Source organism: Haliotis rubra, unplaced genomic scaffold (genome assembly GCF_003918875.1).
Source record: "Haliotis rubra isolate DU_JTF1 unplaced genomic scaffold, ASM391887v1 Scf198, whole genome shotgun sequence".
NCBI lineage: Eukaryota > Metazoa > Mollusca > Gastropoda > Lepetellida > Haliotidae > Haliotis > Haliotis rubra.
Genome location: NW_025765980.1, coordinates 699838 through 717259, shown reverse-complemented (window position 1 = coordinate 717259; position 17422 = coordinate 699838). Strand labels below are relative to the sequence as shown.

The 17422-nt window shown below is 41.3% G+C and overlaps 1 protein-coding gene across 1 annotated transcript in view; it reads left to right on the top strand.

The window, feature by feature from the left end:
• Window positions 1–17422, top strand: part of LOC124275056 — a 49101-nt gene that overhangs the window by 30448 nt on the left and 1231 nt on the right. Inside the window, 22 exon segments of the mRNA XM_046710529.1 lie at window positions 1965–2051; window positions 2510–2664; window positions 3156–3353; window positions 4231–4321; window positions 4385–5131; window positions 5501–5616; window positions 5735–5808; window positions 6021–6093; window positions 6985–7111; window positions 7772–7931; window positions 9239–9316; window positions 9671–9754; window positions 10191–10239; window positions 10763–10840; window positions 11351–11415; window positions 11417–11450; window positions 12382–12465; window positions 13874–13923; window positions 13925–14003; window positions 14569–14780; window positions 16246–16374; window positions 17125–17234. Of these exon segments, the coding sequence (XP_046566485.1) occupies window positions 1965–2051; window positions 2510–2664; window positions 3156–3353; window positions 4231–4321; window positions 4385–5131; window positions 5501–5616; window positions 5735–5808; window positions 6021–6093; window positions 6985–7111; window positions 7772–7931; window positions 9239–9316; window positions 9671–9754; window positions 10191–10239; window positions 10763–10840; window positions 11351–11415; window positions 11417–11450; window positions 12382–12465; window positions 13874–13923; window positions 13925–14003; window positions 14569–14780; window positions 16246–16374; window positions 17125–17234 (2880 nt within the window).

The following is a 17422-nucleotide window of genomic DNA, read 5'->3' as shown; positions in this document are numbered from 1 at the left end:
CATAATGAAGTTTAAGGCACAAAGTACTTTATTCACATTATGCTGACGTGACATATTCAGTTCAAGTTTCATGCACTGACGATATGGCAAACACATACACACACACACACTCCCACACACACCCGTTCCTCATATCCATACCCGACCTGGGAACTGAACACTTTGTGTTCAACCAGCTTAAAAAAGAGAGATAGCCAAGCTACAATTAGGTAACTCCCCATTGTTGTCAGCTAACCACAGCTTAAACACAGACAATTGAAAGTTGTGTCACTGGTAATCAGGGCGTTAGTGTCAATCACTGACAATCTCCACACATGTAATATTATATATTGTGGCGGTGGTGTAGCCTTGTGGTTAAAGCATGTCATGTTTGATTGCCTTCATAGGTACAATGTGTGAAGTCCATTTCTGGTGTTCCCCATCATGATATTGCTGTAATATATTGCTAAAAGCAGCACAGAACTATGTTCATTCACTCACTCATGGAAGATCAATATAAAACAGATTCTCTTATCAATACTGTTCAGACGATATGAAAAAAATGATGTCAGTGAAGTTTTAGATCTATAGAGCACTCCTGGAGGACCCTTGTTTCACTTTACCATATTATTTGGGGCATACCAAGAAACATGTTAAACGAAGCAATTAAAAATGATTTAATGTTGCCCAAACCAGTTTAAAAAATGCAAAGGGTTTAAAGGGTTGGTAGGGGGAGTAAAGTACACAACCGTAGTGAGGATATTTGGAATTGGAAGTTTACTGGCAAGAATTACCTGGAATTGTCTTTATGTGAAAATGGTGGTGTTGGATGTTAAGGGCTAGGGTACCTAGATCCTACCATTAATTTGTATTTATGAGGTTATTGCCGAGTTTGGTAAGTGGTAATAGATGGATGATTGAGTGGAGAGTTGTTGAACTATAGTAATAATTTTGCCTGTTGCCTTGTATTGTAGTGTTTACATTAGAATATCTTTGCTGTATCGTCCGCTATAAGATAATGAGGGCAGTGGCCTGTGGGATTTTTTCTCAATTTGGGTTTGTCACTGTTAAAGTTTGTGGGTCCCATTTGAAGTATGGTTTTGCCCTGTTCGTTTTTTGTTGTTTTTCGGTTTTTGTTGTGCTGTTTTGACTGTTTTGCTAATTGTTTGTAGCTTTGTTTTGCTGTAGTTGAGTTTTTCTATTTAGATGTCCATTAAGCTGTGAGTTCAGCCCAGGATTATTGATATGACCTTGGCCTTGCTGTGGCAAAGGTCTTCATTGTTAATCCAAATTTCCTCACAGAATTTCTCTCGAAGAGGCAATCTGTCCTTTTTGAGCATATTATTGATAACAGGTTGTAGTTCAGGAACAGCTGTGGACTGTTGGAGTTGTTTCAGCTTGTGAATGACATTTGAAAGTATCACTCTTGGGTAAAAGCCAGGAGGAGGTGGTATGGTGAAGATAATAATCTGGGCAAATTGGGGGTTTTATCCCCATGACCTGCATATCCTGGTACAGCCAAGGGAAGCTACACTTGACTAGATATCGGCAACCCTTAGACTACTTTGCTGCCTGTATGTAGTGTACAAGTATTCCACATTCCAATATCCATAAACCAGTGATTGACATCAAGAGCCTCAATCACACAATAAGGATTCGAGTGGCATCAATCAAGTCAGCAAGCCTCATCACTTGATCTTTTCTTGAGACTTGCTCAGATTGCTGGGAACCTACAATCTTATCGAGAGTTCCCACTAGTTCAGGTAGATGGCAAGTCTGTAGCTGGTCAAACTAGTGCAAAGGACAATTTTATCCTTTCCGAACGAAAAGCAGTTGTTGTCAATTATGTCATGCTGACACTGAATTTAACTAATATTTCTTTGGGGAAGTCATTTAGCAATTCACATCCTTCCAATATCATGCTAACATAGAGCTCTTGGGCAGAGTGTCATTATATGTAAATAATCATTTTAACTTGTTTGCAGAACACTTGAATATTACGTTGTTTGAGCTGTCGAAGATTTATCACAGTGCTCTGGGCAAAGTGGACGTAACACAGTACTCCGGAGATGGTAAGATGGCTGCTGGCACACACAACTGATTAATGACTTTCTTGAGGGTTCTGTAAAGATTTTATGTTCAGTGTCTCTTTGTTTTGAATGATGATGCAGCAACCTCTCATTCATTTCTGATATTTGATATTTTGCTCATCTAAGCCAGATCCATCACACGATTGAGATATTGATATGTTGCCAGTTAAAGAAATTTAACAAAAGTATGAAATCTTCTCTCTTTAGGGTGGCCTTATCCAATTTGTCTAGAGTGATTGAAATAGTCTTGAACTATAGTGGGTCTTGTTCTTAAGAAACCTGCCTATGTTAAGCAGCCATAAGTTGAGTTGAGTTTTACGCCGCACTCAGCAATATTCCAGCTATATGGCGGCCATAAGTATTCATGGATGACAGATTCTTCAATGATGAATTTTAAAAAACATTCCACATTCAGTGATTCTTGTATTTGTGTGTGGTAGGAGGAAGCAGCAAGCTGCCCGGCATGTCCGCCACCAGCTCCAATCCTCCATGTAGGTGTGGCATCCCCTCCAAGCTGGTGCAGGTCCGGAAGGAGGGACCCAACAAGGGACGCTTCTTCTATGCCTGTGAGGCTCCCCGAAACCAGCAGTGCAAGGTAAAGTCTAATGAGTGTGTTAGATGTCACTTTGTCATATTCATCATGAGGGACAGGATTGTGACCCATTTCTTCCAACAGCAAAATATCAAAGGCATGCTGTGGCACTCAGTCCTGCCCTTAGCTCCATAACCGACAGGTCTGGGACGTTAACTTAAAGTCCATACACCACTCTCAATGAACTTGGTGCTGCTCTCTCTGAGGAGTAGGACATGAGTCAAGATGACACTTGTAGATGAAGCATGCCTTGTAGAATTTGTGTATGTCTTGCACCCTCTACTGAAATATACTCATCCACTCACACATACCCAGCCACTGACTCACACATACCCAGCCACTGACTCACACATACCCACCCAGTGACTGTCTCACACATACCCACCCTGTGACTGACTCACACATACCCACCCTGTGACTGACTCACACATACCCACCCTGTGACTGACTCACACATACCCATCTGCCCATTCAGTGTTTGCCTGTGCTCTCAGTTCTTCCAGTGGATGGACCAGCCCAGCAGGACAGGAGGGGATAAGACCGCATCTGCTGCAGGTGTGACCCGAGCCACCCTGGGTAGCCCTGACAGCATCACCGCCTACATCCGCGGCCACTCCGTCACCTTCTACTGTCAGTGTCTGTATCTACACAAATACAGGGACAACTACAACAAGCACAGGAAGGGCATCCCAGTAAGTTTGTTTTCTTTCAGCAATAAATGACATCTGCATGATTTCCAGTACAAAATAGAGCAGCAGTACAAATTCAAAAGACGTATAGTACAAAAGCAAGAACTATGGCACTAGAGACTGAGATGGTAACATTCACCTCACTACAACCATGGTCTAGTATCCAGGGCTGAGTATCCAGCATAGGAATGATCTCCACACAATGCTGGTCTTCTTGTAACTTGAGAAGTAATGTGAGATGCAAGGCAAAAGTTAGCTTCCCTTAGCTTCCCTTCCTTACACCTATGAACAAGACTCCTGAAGATTCACTTCCTGTGTCAGAAAAGCCCGTCTTAGGTCTGTAAACACAATATCTGTGCTAAGGATATCATCTAGAACTTGCTGTCAAGAGCTATGTCCCTTAGACAGGGTTAGCTGGCTGTTGGTTCAAATCTTAGGTTCTCTTTGGTCTGTAAACACATTACCTCTACTAGGATATCATCTAGAACTTGCTGTCAAGAGCTATGTCCCTTAGACAGGGTTAGCTGGTTGTTGGTTCAAATCTTAGGTTCTCTTTGGTCTGTAAACACATTACCAGGGTTCTACCTCTACTAGGATATCATCTAGAACTTGCTGTCAAGAGCTATGTCTTAGACACTAGGCTTTGTTGGTCATCAAATCTTAGACAGGGTTCTCTTTGGTCTGTAAACACATTACCTCTACTAGGATATCATCTAGAACTTGCAGTAGAGCTATGTCCCTTAGACAGGGTTAGCTGGTTGTTGGTTCAAATCTTTAGGTCTTCTCTTTGGTCCACATTACCCTTTTACTGACACACAACTGATACACTGTAGTATTGAGTGTTACAACTCCTGGTTGAATGTGTCTGGTTTGGTTGTAGGCCTGGGTGAGACAGAGACAGGAGGAGACCAGGAAGAAGAGTATGTACATCAAGCTCAGCAAGAAGGATGCATCCTCCTACTACGCTAAGGGTTTGTCATCACAGAGTTTGTCATTCAAATAGTTATTTCACAGCAACCCAACTTGATACCTAGCTTGTTTCTGGTTCCTTGGCTTCTCTCCTCTATACACTCACTCTCCTCTCCTCTCCTCTCCCACCTCTCTCCACTCCACACCTCTCCACCCCTCTCCTCTCCACACCACCTCTCCGGCTCCACCACACCTCTCCTCTCCACACCTCTCCACTCCCTCCACTCCTCCTCTGCTCCTCCTCCTCCCTCCGCTCCGGCTCCTCTCCTCCTCTCCTCTCCACTCCACTCCCACCTCCACACCTCTCCACTCCACACCTCACCCTCTCCACCTCTCTCCCTCTCCCTCTCCGCTCCCACACCTCTCTCTCCACTCCTGGCTCCTGCTCCACCTCTCTGCTCACTGCTCCGCTCCACTCCACTCCACTGCACACCTCTCCAATCCACACCTCTCCACTCCTCTCCTCTCCACACCTCTCCTTTCTATTCCGCTCCGCTCCATACCTCTTCACTCCGCTCTGCTCCACTCCACACCTCTCTACTCCTCTCCTCTACACTCCTCCCCTCTCCACTCCACACCGCTCCACACCTCTCCTCTCTCCTCTCCTCTTTCTTCTCCTCTCTTCACCACTACCACGCCATATAACCTACTATATGTTTCTCCAGATGACATATGGGTGGTGTCACAGTCCCTGATGTTTGAACCCAGGAAGACGTTCATCGCTCGCAGTGTCTACTTTGGACCCAACTCTGGCAATGAGGTGGAGATAGAACCAATATCTGGATTCTCCCCTTCCAACTGGACCAACAACTGTGAGTCACTATAATCTTACATGCGTGAGTTTTTATGATAACAGCGTAGAATGTCAGTATATTATCATTCACTCCTCAAGGTTTGTTTAAGATATTGGCTAGTGAATAGTGAGAGCAATTGACTTAAAGGTTGACATTTAAAAAAAAATGTGTTTCTGTTATATCTAATTGGATTTGAGTTGCCCTGTTGTCACTTCTGTGTGTAGAGTTACCTCCCTTAGCTGCCAAAATCTCCTTTTCTAATCCAGGTTTGGCAAGATTATGATATACAGGTTTAAAGAGTTATAGCTTACAGGTTAAGTGATGCAGGATCTTGGGAATGTGGGTTTGAGTCCCAGACTGAGAATTATTATGACCTTTTGTCTGTAGGTGAGTGTCATGCCATGTTGACGGGGAACGCATCAACTGAGCTGGCCTGCCTGGGGAATCTGGAGGAGCACGTGCAGCTGTCCTGTCTCCCCGTACTGCCCTACATCCTTGGACAGGTAGGACGTTCACTTTGGATCATGCTCATCTATCTATACTACTGGATGATATTTAGCCCAAAGCCTGCAGCAAATGTCAGTTATATTACTTATTGCCAGCGTTCAAAATACCTGCCAGCCTGACTGCGGGACGGGACGGGTTATTTTCAACACGGACTGCCAGATTCTCAAATTCTCCTGCCCGACGGCCAGGTTAAAATTTAGACATATACATGGAGATATTCATCATATTTCAAGATAATAGATCATTATTAATTCACTCATAAGAATAAATGTTGAATTCCAATTGGATGATGCCCTGTGGTCTGGCTGAACTTTTTTGGAGTTTCATACATCTAACCAGCCCTGTGGCCTGACTGCTAATGTTATTGGTAATGATGTAATTGTTTGTTTCAATGTATCAGAGTTGAAGATGATCAGCGACAAAGACTGGCAGCACCCTCCCATACCAGGCTGTGCACCCCAGGCCACTTCATAGTGAGTACACCCCACAGTCTGTAAACTACATGATCAGTATGTTACATATGTATGCTGAAGCTGTTTTTGAATGGCATTTAGGAGTGATACACACAAACAGGGATAGTTACTTGATGTCAACTTCTGTAATGTGAGGAACACTCTCCATAAACGTTCATAAACTCACCACTGACTTCCAAAAACTTTCCCTTTTTACGTGTATCACTCCTAAATGTCATTCATTGTACCTCACATCATAGGAGCTGACGTCCAGAAACTTTCCCTCTTTAGGCCAGACCAATTTTATTTCTTATTTTATGGATTTTTGTCCTCAGAAAACGTAAAGGCAGGAGGGGAAAAAAAATAAAAATAAAATCACCAGTCAAAGTGATATTCCTTCTAAATACTCAAAGTATTTTACTTTTGGCAATTTATGAAGTGTATATGAGGCAAAAAACAATCTAAAAAAATAATTTCTTGTAAGTTTACATTTTTTGCCAATAAAAACATTATGATTTATTTTTTGAGCGGGGAAATTTAATTGTTCTTATTCTTGAAAAAATATGACAGGTGGATCCGTAAAACAAGAAATAAAATTGGTCTGGCCTTACATCAAAATGTTTTTTGCAAGAGCTCCAGTGATACAATTTCCAGTCAGAAATGTTGTACCATACTGAAGAGACCTACAGTAGTTTCCAGATAGGGCTGGGTAGTTACCCTAGTTTATACTTATCCTACCCCTTGCTTATAATCTTCCCAACACTATACTTCATGCTAGTGAAATCCCAAATGCTAGAGACCTACAGTAGCCAGATCGGGTAGATACCCTAGCTTATACTACCTGCTAGTGTTACAGTAACTCATGAGTGTACCCCTTGTGTGTGCGTGATGGGGCCTGGCTTTATGCTGCAGATGAAGCTGGCAGAGGAGTACCTGAGTCGGTTCCAGCTGAACAAGGATCAGTCAGAGGCCCTGTGGAGGGTGGCTGCCATGATGAACAAGGATGCTGCCTCGTCAGAACCTGTCCTGTTGATTCATGGTCAGTTCAAATTCACAGACAACAGTTAACTGCTGATTATCAAAATAATACATATCGATTGTTTGCTTGAGAATTTAAACATTTGATATTACTATAATTTAAACCTTTGTTATGACAAGTTAACATGAAATGACAGGAACCTAACAACATGACTGCAAGGTAACCCTTCAGGAAAGAGAGGGTGGTTCTAAAACTAATTGAAGCATATTTATTAGCCTTCACAACTGCAAACATGGCGGTTATTAACAATGATGACATGTACAAAAAAAATAATGAAAATTACAGTGACCCTGAGGCATAAATGACATAGAAAAGCAAGTCCAACAAGACTTATCTCCCCTTATGGTAGGTTACTCTAAAACATCTCTCTCTCTCTCTCTTCCCCCCCTCTCAATGAATTACCTCCCTTGATCAGATTCAAATACAAAACTTGTGAATATTTTCTGAAATGTGTTCTTTTTTAGTGTTTGTCTCCCTTTTTGTATTCTTAGTATGACATGGTTAATTTTTAAATGTTATGGTCAGCCATTATAGTTGAGACCTAGGTTGCTGTGGGGTTAGTTGCAGAACTAGCCCTAAAACATGATTAATCTGTTGCACATAGTAATTTTGTCATGCAGTTCAGATGTCATGTATAATCTGAGACATCCTTCATATCAGGTGTGTTTGGGGCCGGGAAGAGCTTCCTGCTGTCAGTCATCATCAGGTTCCTTGTGGATGTTTTTGACAAGAATGACTCATACTCACCGGATGTTCCATTTCCATGGAAACTGCTTATCTCCTCAACAACTAATGTGGCAGTGGACAGAGTGCTCATGGGGTATGTACAATATTTTGATAGTCTTTGCACATCAACATTAATAACAGCAGGAATAGCTTTGCAAGGTTATTTTGCGAGATGTACTTAGAAAATCACACATGCCTAAACAGAGACCAGTACTCAGCAATAGGGGTCTAATGGACGTATATTTCTAACTCCACACAGTTATGACTTAGCTTATCATCACTTTCACAGGCTAATTTGCATAACATGTGACTATACTTTTCTCTTGTTTGTAAACAAACATGCTTCTTCTATTAACAAACTGGCCTCATGGAAGACTTTCCTTATTGGTTTAGGACCACCTCCGTGGTTTAGTGGTTAGAGTGTCCGCCTGGAGAGCAGGAGGTCATGGGTTCGATCCCCGACCGCGTCATACTAAAATTCGTTAAAATATGGTACTTGTTGGTCCCTGCCTGGCGCTCGGCATTAATGGGTACAACAAGGACTAGTCAGCTCGGAGTCAGTATAATGTGTCTGAGTGGGGTATTCATGCTTAACTGCGGCATGGTATCTCAGTGAGCTAGCACTATAAAACCAGCTTCAGTCTGGGCTAGTACAAGCAGCCACACATACACATGCAAATATTCTTAAGTGCAACGTTAAACCCCATTTCACCTCACCTCACCACATATTGGTTTGCATAATTACATAGATATTCTGCGACAGTGAGGTACATGGCAATCCATATATGTTCATAAAAGTGAGGGGGCAGTGGGGTAGCCTAATGATTAAAGCGTTGGCTCGTCACAGCCAAAGACCTGTACCAATCCAACCTCACTTCATTTGACTGACTTACGACAAGATTAGACATTGTTCGAATCCCCACATGGGTACAATGTGTGAAGGCCATTTCTGGTGTCCCTCGCCGTGATGTTGCTGGAATATTGCTAAAAGCGGCGTAAAACCAAACTCAGTCAGTCAGTCATAAAAGTGACTATCGCTTTCTCTCTGTAGGGCTTCAGTGAAAGAACACCGAGCCATACAACCATGGCAAACAATAATTATTGATGATTACGCTAAAGAAAATAATATTTCACCTTTAAGGATATTTTCTCAATAAAACTTAACCAATCTATCCCATATGGTTATCTACATGTTAAAACTTGTCAAAAATGAAACAGATGAAAAACAATATCTTGACTGGAATCTAAGATGCGATGAATCCTCAGATGGTGGCTGCCTGTGTCATGGAACTCTGGGAACTCAGAGTAGGTGATGAGGAACATAGTGTATTAAAATTCATATAATAATTGAATAGTATTCATTCATGTGTCATTGATAATGATATGAACTCTTCATTTCAGTTTGCTCAATCTTGGATTTGAAGATTTCATTCGTGTTGGAAGTGTGAAGAAAATTGCAAAGCCTGTCCTACCATATAGGTATATAATAAAGAAAAATTATTATCACCTATACCTTGCAAAGAGTAATGGCAACAGTTTGTAGCTAAAATTCTCAAAGTTTCTAAATATGCAGGGTTATTTATTTTCATGAAATCACTGAGCACTGTAAGAAGGTTCTGTTGTATGTGCTGTCACAGTTACAGGAGGCTTCCAGACAGAGATTCAGGTAATATAAATAGTGTTCCACAGGCTAGTTGTGCATTGGAAAAGTTTGATATTGTGTGACCTCCAAACTGCACATGGTAGAGTTGTACTGCATATGTCAAGCATACATAGGGTGAGAGGATAAGAGCATTTGCTCTTAGCATGTTTAGTTCTTGGGTTCTCTTCCAGTGTCCATGCCTCGGGGTCAGACAGCCAGGAGCTGAAGGATCTGCAGGAGATGCTACGTAGTGACATCCCCCCAGGGGACAAACAGTAGGTGCAGGTTATGTTGCCTCTAATATTAAGGTTACCAGGGTCTTGTTTCAGACAGCAATCCAAGCACTAAAATTGAAATACTCAATTTTAGCCTTAGCTTGTTGAGTTACAGCTGATTTGTGGGCATGCATTGGTTGTTACTGCTGTACAGTCTTGGATATGACAACAACATTTATTTATTTATTTTTATTTAGGATATTTATACAGCCCACATATAGCATACATGCTCAAGGCGCTGGTATTTTTATTTTATTTTATTTTATTTATTTTTATTTTTTTTGTTACCTTGTTTGAAATGTTTTGTCTTATGATAGATTCCATGATGTTACCAGGTATTAAAATATCAATGTGAATTCTGTGATCATCACATACAGTCCAGTGTGTCATTGTCAAGTTTGTAGTAGCTGTATTAGTGCTGCCTTTGTATCTTCAGGCTGGTGCGTAAGAGCATAGAAAAGCACAGACTTGGAGAAAACAAGAAGGTAGGTGCATGGTAATCCTGAAGTTCCAAAATATTATATACAGCTGATATATAAGAGTGTCTGGCATTTGTGCAGAAAGTAATTTACAACAGAAAGCTTTTACAACAGAAAACAAATTCACTGGACACAGTCTGTTCCACAACCTTTTCAGTCCGCTAGTCTGTCCCTGTCACTTGACATCATTTCCTGTACATCTTTGTGTTTTGTATGGGCTTTTATTGAAAAAAGCATACTGGATTGAAAGAAAGTTTTCAAGGCTCAGGCAACGGACTATTTTAGTTGTGAAAAGAATTTGGTTCCTCCCTTCATGGAACGCGATGTATGTCTTGAAGTGCTGACAGGAAAATATTCGGTCTCGTTCGAAATCCCAGGGTCCCCTCATTCACCTACCCACCCACCCCCAAATGGTAAATTCACAGCCTCTAATTAATATAATAACAGTCTGTTCAGCTATAGGCTGCTGACAACCGTGTCGTTTTCAACTCCATGCGATATTGTTCAAGGTGGGTTTTACTCTATACAGAAACTAGGCGGAGTGCGAGTCGTGGGGGTGACCTGTGCAGCCAGCAGCTTCAACTGCCTCCACAACATGCATTTCCCAGTAAGTACATACATTGGACTTGGGATTTAGCTTGGATAGTAAACTAAATGCCTTAGTCAGGCAGACTTGGACAAAATCAAAAGTGATGTTTTTTAAGCTCTTATTTCCTTAATTCTGAAGTACATTATTTATTATGAGTCAGGATAAGTATAAAATATCAATTTTATTCAGAAAATTGCATATTTTAACAGTTTCATAAAAATAAATCAGCTTCTGTGGCTGACAGTTAATACTAATGAAAGGGCTAACAAAAATTTTATACAATTAAATTTTTGAAGAACCAAGTAATTGCTGTAATACTTATACGCAAAACTGAAATGCTTCATTTAAACATATTTTATGCAAAACGTTAAGGAGTGAGTATAAGTTTTCATAACTAAGGTATCCTCTCACAATTATAGTCAGCCTTTATGACTGACAGAAATTGCTGAAGTATAGGTGAAAAATAAATTCTACAATTAAATTACATAGCCATTGCTATAACATACTTATGTTTATGTTTGGTTTTAGTTTGTGGTGCTTGATGAGTGCAGCCAGATGACAGAGCCGTCATCGCTGCTGCCGATAGCCCGGTTCAGCTGAGAAGCTGGTGCTGGTGGGAGACCCCAAGGTATGGTCGCTGCCGCCATCCTACATCATCCAGTATGTTACCCGGTATATCTAAATCCTGATGTACATACCCTACACCCAAATCTTCACTGTGAGCTAACCCGTGAAGATCCAGGTTTGAATTGGTCTTCACTAACCCGTGCTTGTCGTAAGAGGCGTCTAACGGGATTGGATGATCAAGCTTACTGACTTGGTTGATACATGTCAATACGATGATCGATCGATGCTGATGCTGTTGATCACTAGATTGTCTGGACCAGACTCGATTATTTACAGACCACCGCCATATAGCTGGAATATTGCTGAGTGCGACAAAACTACACTCACTCACTCACTGTGAGCCTAGTTTGTGCCATCCTGTTCAAACTACTCTGCTGAATATCTGAAATACAGACTTACCGGGTAATAGAGGCAGTGACATCACTTCCAAAATGATGCTCTCTTGTCACATGGATCAGGGTATTTATCTAAACAAGTAAACAGATAATACCCTGGAACACTGAGAATGTGACTCTGAAATACTGCTACAAATGCTGTCAAAACTCACTCACTTACAGTAACCTATGCTTATATATGTTATGTTTGGGATTACACATTCTCAGTAAAGTACAGATTCTAGTGATTTTGTTGAGTCGAGTCCCATCTGGAATTCGAACCCACACTCTCAGTCAGGCACCCAATTGCCAGCACACAAAGTCTGCCATCTAACCCACTCAGCCTCCGCAGCTTTCCACTGATTTTTCAGTACCTGGACACTATGGTTAATACAAACTCAATGTAGTTTTTTATAACCATAGTTTACTGTACGTTTTGACAGATTAAGTATGAAATAAGAACAATTCATATACCGAGCTAACAATTTTGTCTTTTTATTGTTTGATTTACATATAGAAAAAAGGTGTGATTAAGAAATAATTCACTTATCTGTGCAGCAATTGGACCCGACTATACAAGGCTCTGAGGCAGCCCACAGTGATGGCTTGGAACAGACTCTGTTTGACAGGTTAATGAAGTTGGTAGGTAGCAGGAATACATAAATAATGCCTCTTGCCTTACATATTTTGACTTAATATGAAACTGTATGATTTAATCGTATCCTTTTTAGTACTCAGCTGTTGTGCCTTTATGAAACTGAAGCTATGTATTCTATTTTATATTATCTATGTGTACAACATAGTCACAGAGTGAGTGAGTATGGTTCTACACCGCTTTAGCAAGGGACACCAGAAAGTGGCTTTACACATTGTACCACTAGGCTACCCCACCGCACCCCATAGTCAAAGGAGAGCTTGAGCCAATTGGATTCAAGTTTATCGAAACTAGCTTATATGTCTCTTCACGTTTTATGATGCATACCATTCCGATAGCTAATTGTTACTCTTGTTACTCAGGTAGTTTCATTACAGTGAGTGAGTGAGTTTAGTTTTACGCCACACTCAGCAATATTCCAGCTATATGGCGGCGGTCTGTAAAGACAATCCAGTGATCAACAGCATGAGCATCGATCTGCGCAACTGGGAACAGATGACGTGTCAACAAAGTCAGCGAGCCTGACTACCCGATCCCGTTAGTCGCCTCTTACGACAAGCATAGTTGCCTTTTGTGGCAAGCATGGGTTGCTGAAGACCTATTCTACCCCTGATCTTCACGGGTCAGTTTCATTACAACAGATAGACCATCGAACATAGTACTTCTTTAAGAATAACTTGCCTTATGTAGATTCTTACCTATGCTTACACCATGGCGTTAGGACTATGTGACCTACATCCCTTATACTTCACATGACCAAGGGGGCGGTTGGGTAGCCTAGTGGTTAAAGCGTTCGCTCGTCATGCCGAAGACCCGGGTTCGATTCCCGACATGGGTACAATGTGTGAAGCCCATTTCTGGTGTCCCCCCGCTGTGATATTGCCGGAATATTGCTGAAAGCGGCGTAAAACTTAACTTACTCACTAGTGTTGGGAATTGGTTAAAATCTCATAATTGATGATTGCTCCATTACAACCGATCAATCATCGAAAATAATTGGTTAGCGTCATTTATAAATGTTTCCTGGTTATTTTTGTTAATGCACAAAAACATGAAGAAAAAAACATGTAGTTCTTTGGTGTTTTTTTTGCAATTTTCACATCTTGAAAGGATGACTAGTACCGGTATCTTAGGAACATCTTTCCTGGTGTCTTTAAGATAAATTAAATCATGACTTGGAACAAGCTTTTAGTGCTTATGAAATGTAACTGACAAAACCAACCTTGTGAAAAATATTGTTAATGCTAAAAGTGTTCCAGAATTGTTTGTGTTCGATTATGAGAAAACATGATCGATTGCTTGGTCGTTAAGTCACTGCGACCAATCTTCGATTCTTTCAATTAATCGGACCACCACTATTACTCTCTCACTCACATGACCAACCATTCTCTCCAGGACTACTGTCCGGGTGCAGCTGCGGACTCAGTACCGCTGTCACCCACGCATCAGTGACATCGCCAACACCTTGTTCTACAGTGGTCAGCTGTGTGATGGAGTGGCAGAGGACTGCAGACAGCCTCTCTCTGTGAGTCCATATGATCTGGTCACGAGAAGTATCATTACAGAATGTGTATCATGAAATTACATTTGTCATCTTCGAATCATTGTGGCAGATATTTTACTCCATGGAAAGGTATAGGTATGATATTATGTGTTTTTTATGTTGGTGTAAATATTCAGGAAGTACTAGTGGCCCAGTAGTCAGGGGTCATCTCCCTTTACGGTACCAGGATCATGGTTTAGGATCCCAGTGTCATCCTCATTATGATTCTTCATTGGTTAACACCTTGCCCATTTAGTGGTTAACACATGATTTTTTTTGGTGAATATTCAATGGGCACTAGTAACATAGTAGTCATAGAGTTGTCTCCCTTCATCCTACCAGGATCATGGTTTCGGATGATCTATAAGTGATTAACACCTATGACAATCAATACTTTTGTCCTTCCTGCTACAGCTGACAAAGAGTGACAAAAACATGATAAATAAGACAAATAATGGACAAGATATAGAAAGACATAATAAAAATAATTGTTTTCACTTTCATAGTGTCCCTAGACTTTAAAGACATGTTTCTCCTCTTCTTCAAGCCTGTTTTCCCAACCCTGTGTTTCTATGATGAGGCGGGAGGGCAGGAAGTGACTGACGGCTCGGGGAGCTACTACAACGAGAGTGAGGCAAGGCTGGTGGTGCTCCTGATCCACGCCCTGGTGATGGTGGGGGTGGAGGCTGGGAGTATCGGGGTCATCACGCTGTACAAGGCTCAGATGTACAAGATCATCACAAGTCTACACACAGACAAGTAATTCTATTTCATTGCCTTGGGGATTCAGTTAAACTCAGTCTGCAGAACATATTCTTGTTGTAGGGACGAATAAATGAAGAGATAGCAACTAATAGCTAATTGCTGTAGCATCATTCTCTTCCCACAGAGGTTACTTGTCATATCTTCCTACGAACCTCTGTTCTAATACGGCCATATTTCCCGGTTCTCGTAAAATCCCCTAGCGGCAAAAGATCGCAACACGAATTATCTCTCTTCTTTCTATCCAATCAGAACACGTGTTACATCGACTTAGATTCAACTTGACTAAAACAAGCAAATGTGGGGCCACAAATATCCCCCATCTGCCGGGGACTTGTGTTGATGTTACACACAAGACGTTTAATGGCTAGCTTGTCCGTTGTCAACGAGGGCGATGGAGACGCCACTGATCCGCCATAACATGACTGAGTTCTGTCTAGAAGAAACGTTTGCGCATCGCGCAGGGGAAGAGGTTTAGTTTTCTCGAAGCATACGGAAATTACCGAGGCCTTGCGAATGATCACTTTTGAAACAACGTCGCTGATTGCACAACTAAATCTGATTGCCTCCAATCACGAGTCTTGAACGCTCACACCATGAAAGGGCCGTATTAGAACAGAGGTTACGTAGGAAGATATGACAGGAGTAACCTCTGTGGGAAGAGAATGCTGTAGCATGTGATAGGAAGGTTTACAGATTGTGAGGTGTTTGGGAGAGAAATACCATGCAAAAGATGAATATTTCAAAAGCATTTAGTCATATGCTGCTTGTCATGATAATGAATATCTTTTTCATTTGTTTTTTAAGGTACTAAATTTAGAGGCTGATTATTCCAAATCTCAGTGTATAAAATAGTTTTGAAATATGGCCTGTCCAAGGACTTGATGTCCACAAAAGTGACCAGTCCTGAACAAACACAGCCAGTCCCAAAAACTAAAACAATGTTAATATAATAAATAAGATGAAGTTCAAACCAAGTTAAGTTTATTTTTTTTAATATGTCCCCGACCAAAGGACAGCCTTGCTTATTTCATAGACCGTCCTTCACAAAAATAGACCGTCAAGGAGAGTGGGACAGGCTATGTTTCATACACTGCAAGTATGGGTAATTTGGGGATGGCATCTGCGTAAATAGATAATCAGTGCCCCAATCTACAAAGCATTCATAACGTCACGACCTATTGTAAGTCGTAAGCTATATCATGGGCTTACAAATGATGTAATGCTATGAATGCTTTGTGGATAGGGCCCCTGGCTCTTGGCCTTGGTAGATTGTACGTCATTGTACCCAATGTCTTGATATTATCAATCACTAGTTTATCTAGAGAGGGGTTTCACACATTGTACCTATGTGGGGATTTAAACCCAGGCATGACAACCAATGCTTTAACCACAATTTCACAGTACTGAGATAGCAGAAATACACCATGTATTTACTGATAGCTGTGTTTGTGTCTCCCAGCCCTGCCGTCAACAAGGAGCTCAAGTGTGTCCAGGTGTCCACAGTGGATGCCTTCCAGGGCGCAGAGAAGGACGTCATCATCCTCTCATGTGTCCGCACCAACAACATTGGCTTCATAGACAGTGACAAGTATGGCTATTTCAACATGATCATATATTTTTCATAAACACAGCATGAATGTACATAGATCCAGGTTAGAATTTAAACTTCTGTAACCCATGTTTCTCTGAGAAGAGACCAACAAGACTGGACAGTGAGGCTGGCTGATTTGGTTTATGCATTTTATCATATACCAATTGTATTCCTTGAGGCTCATGATGTCATTCACAGGATCCAGACTGGATTATTTATTGACCATTATGATATGGACATAATATGTGCAACAAGCAACAAACACACAAACGACTCTTCTTTAAGAATAAAGCAGTGGAATAGTGTTGCTAATATTTGGCATGTAACCCGTGAAGATCCGGGTTAGAATTGGTCTTCAGTAACCCATGCTTGTCATAAGAGGTGACTGATTGGATTGGCTGGTCAGGCTCGCTGACTTGGTCGCATCCCAAATGCGTAGATTGATGCTCATGCTGTTGATCACAGGATTGTCTGGTCCACATTCAATTATTTACAGACCACCGCCACATAATAGCTGGAATATTGCTGAGTGTGGCATTAAACAACAACCAGCCAACCAAAGCCAACCAACCAACCAACCAACCTTTTAGCATGCTTTATGGTGTGGATTTGATAGATTCAAAGTTACATCAAAGTTACATCATCATCATCATCATCCTTTAACTGATGATAACTTCCACATGGGTTAGCAAGGATACATGTAATTGTGTTCAGTGTTGTTTAGAGTGACTGTGTGTTTGTTGTCAGGAGAGCCAATGTGGCACTGACACGTGCCAGACATCACCTGTTGATTGTGGGCCACCAGAAGAACCTGTCTCGCAACAAACTGTGGTCTCGGGTCATACAGCTCTGTAGAGGTATACAACACTTCTCACCTTGATTATAGTCCATGTACCTTTTATACCTTTGTTGTCCATTTACCTATCATTTTCATCACCAGAAAATCTGTCTGTCCATGTTGGGATAAAATTAACAATATTATGGCATTGTTAAAAAGATTTCAGAATTGAATATCACTGAAATTATACCTGAAACAGCAGCAGCA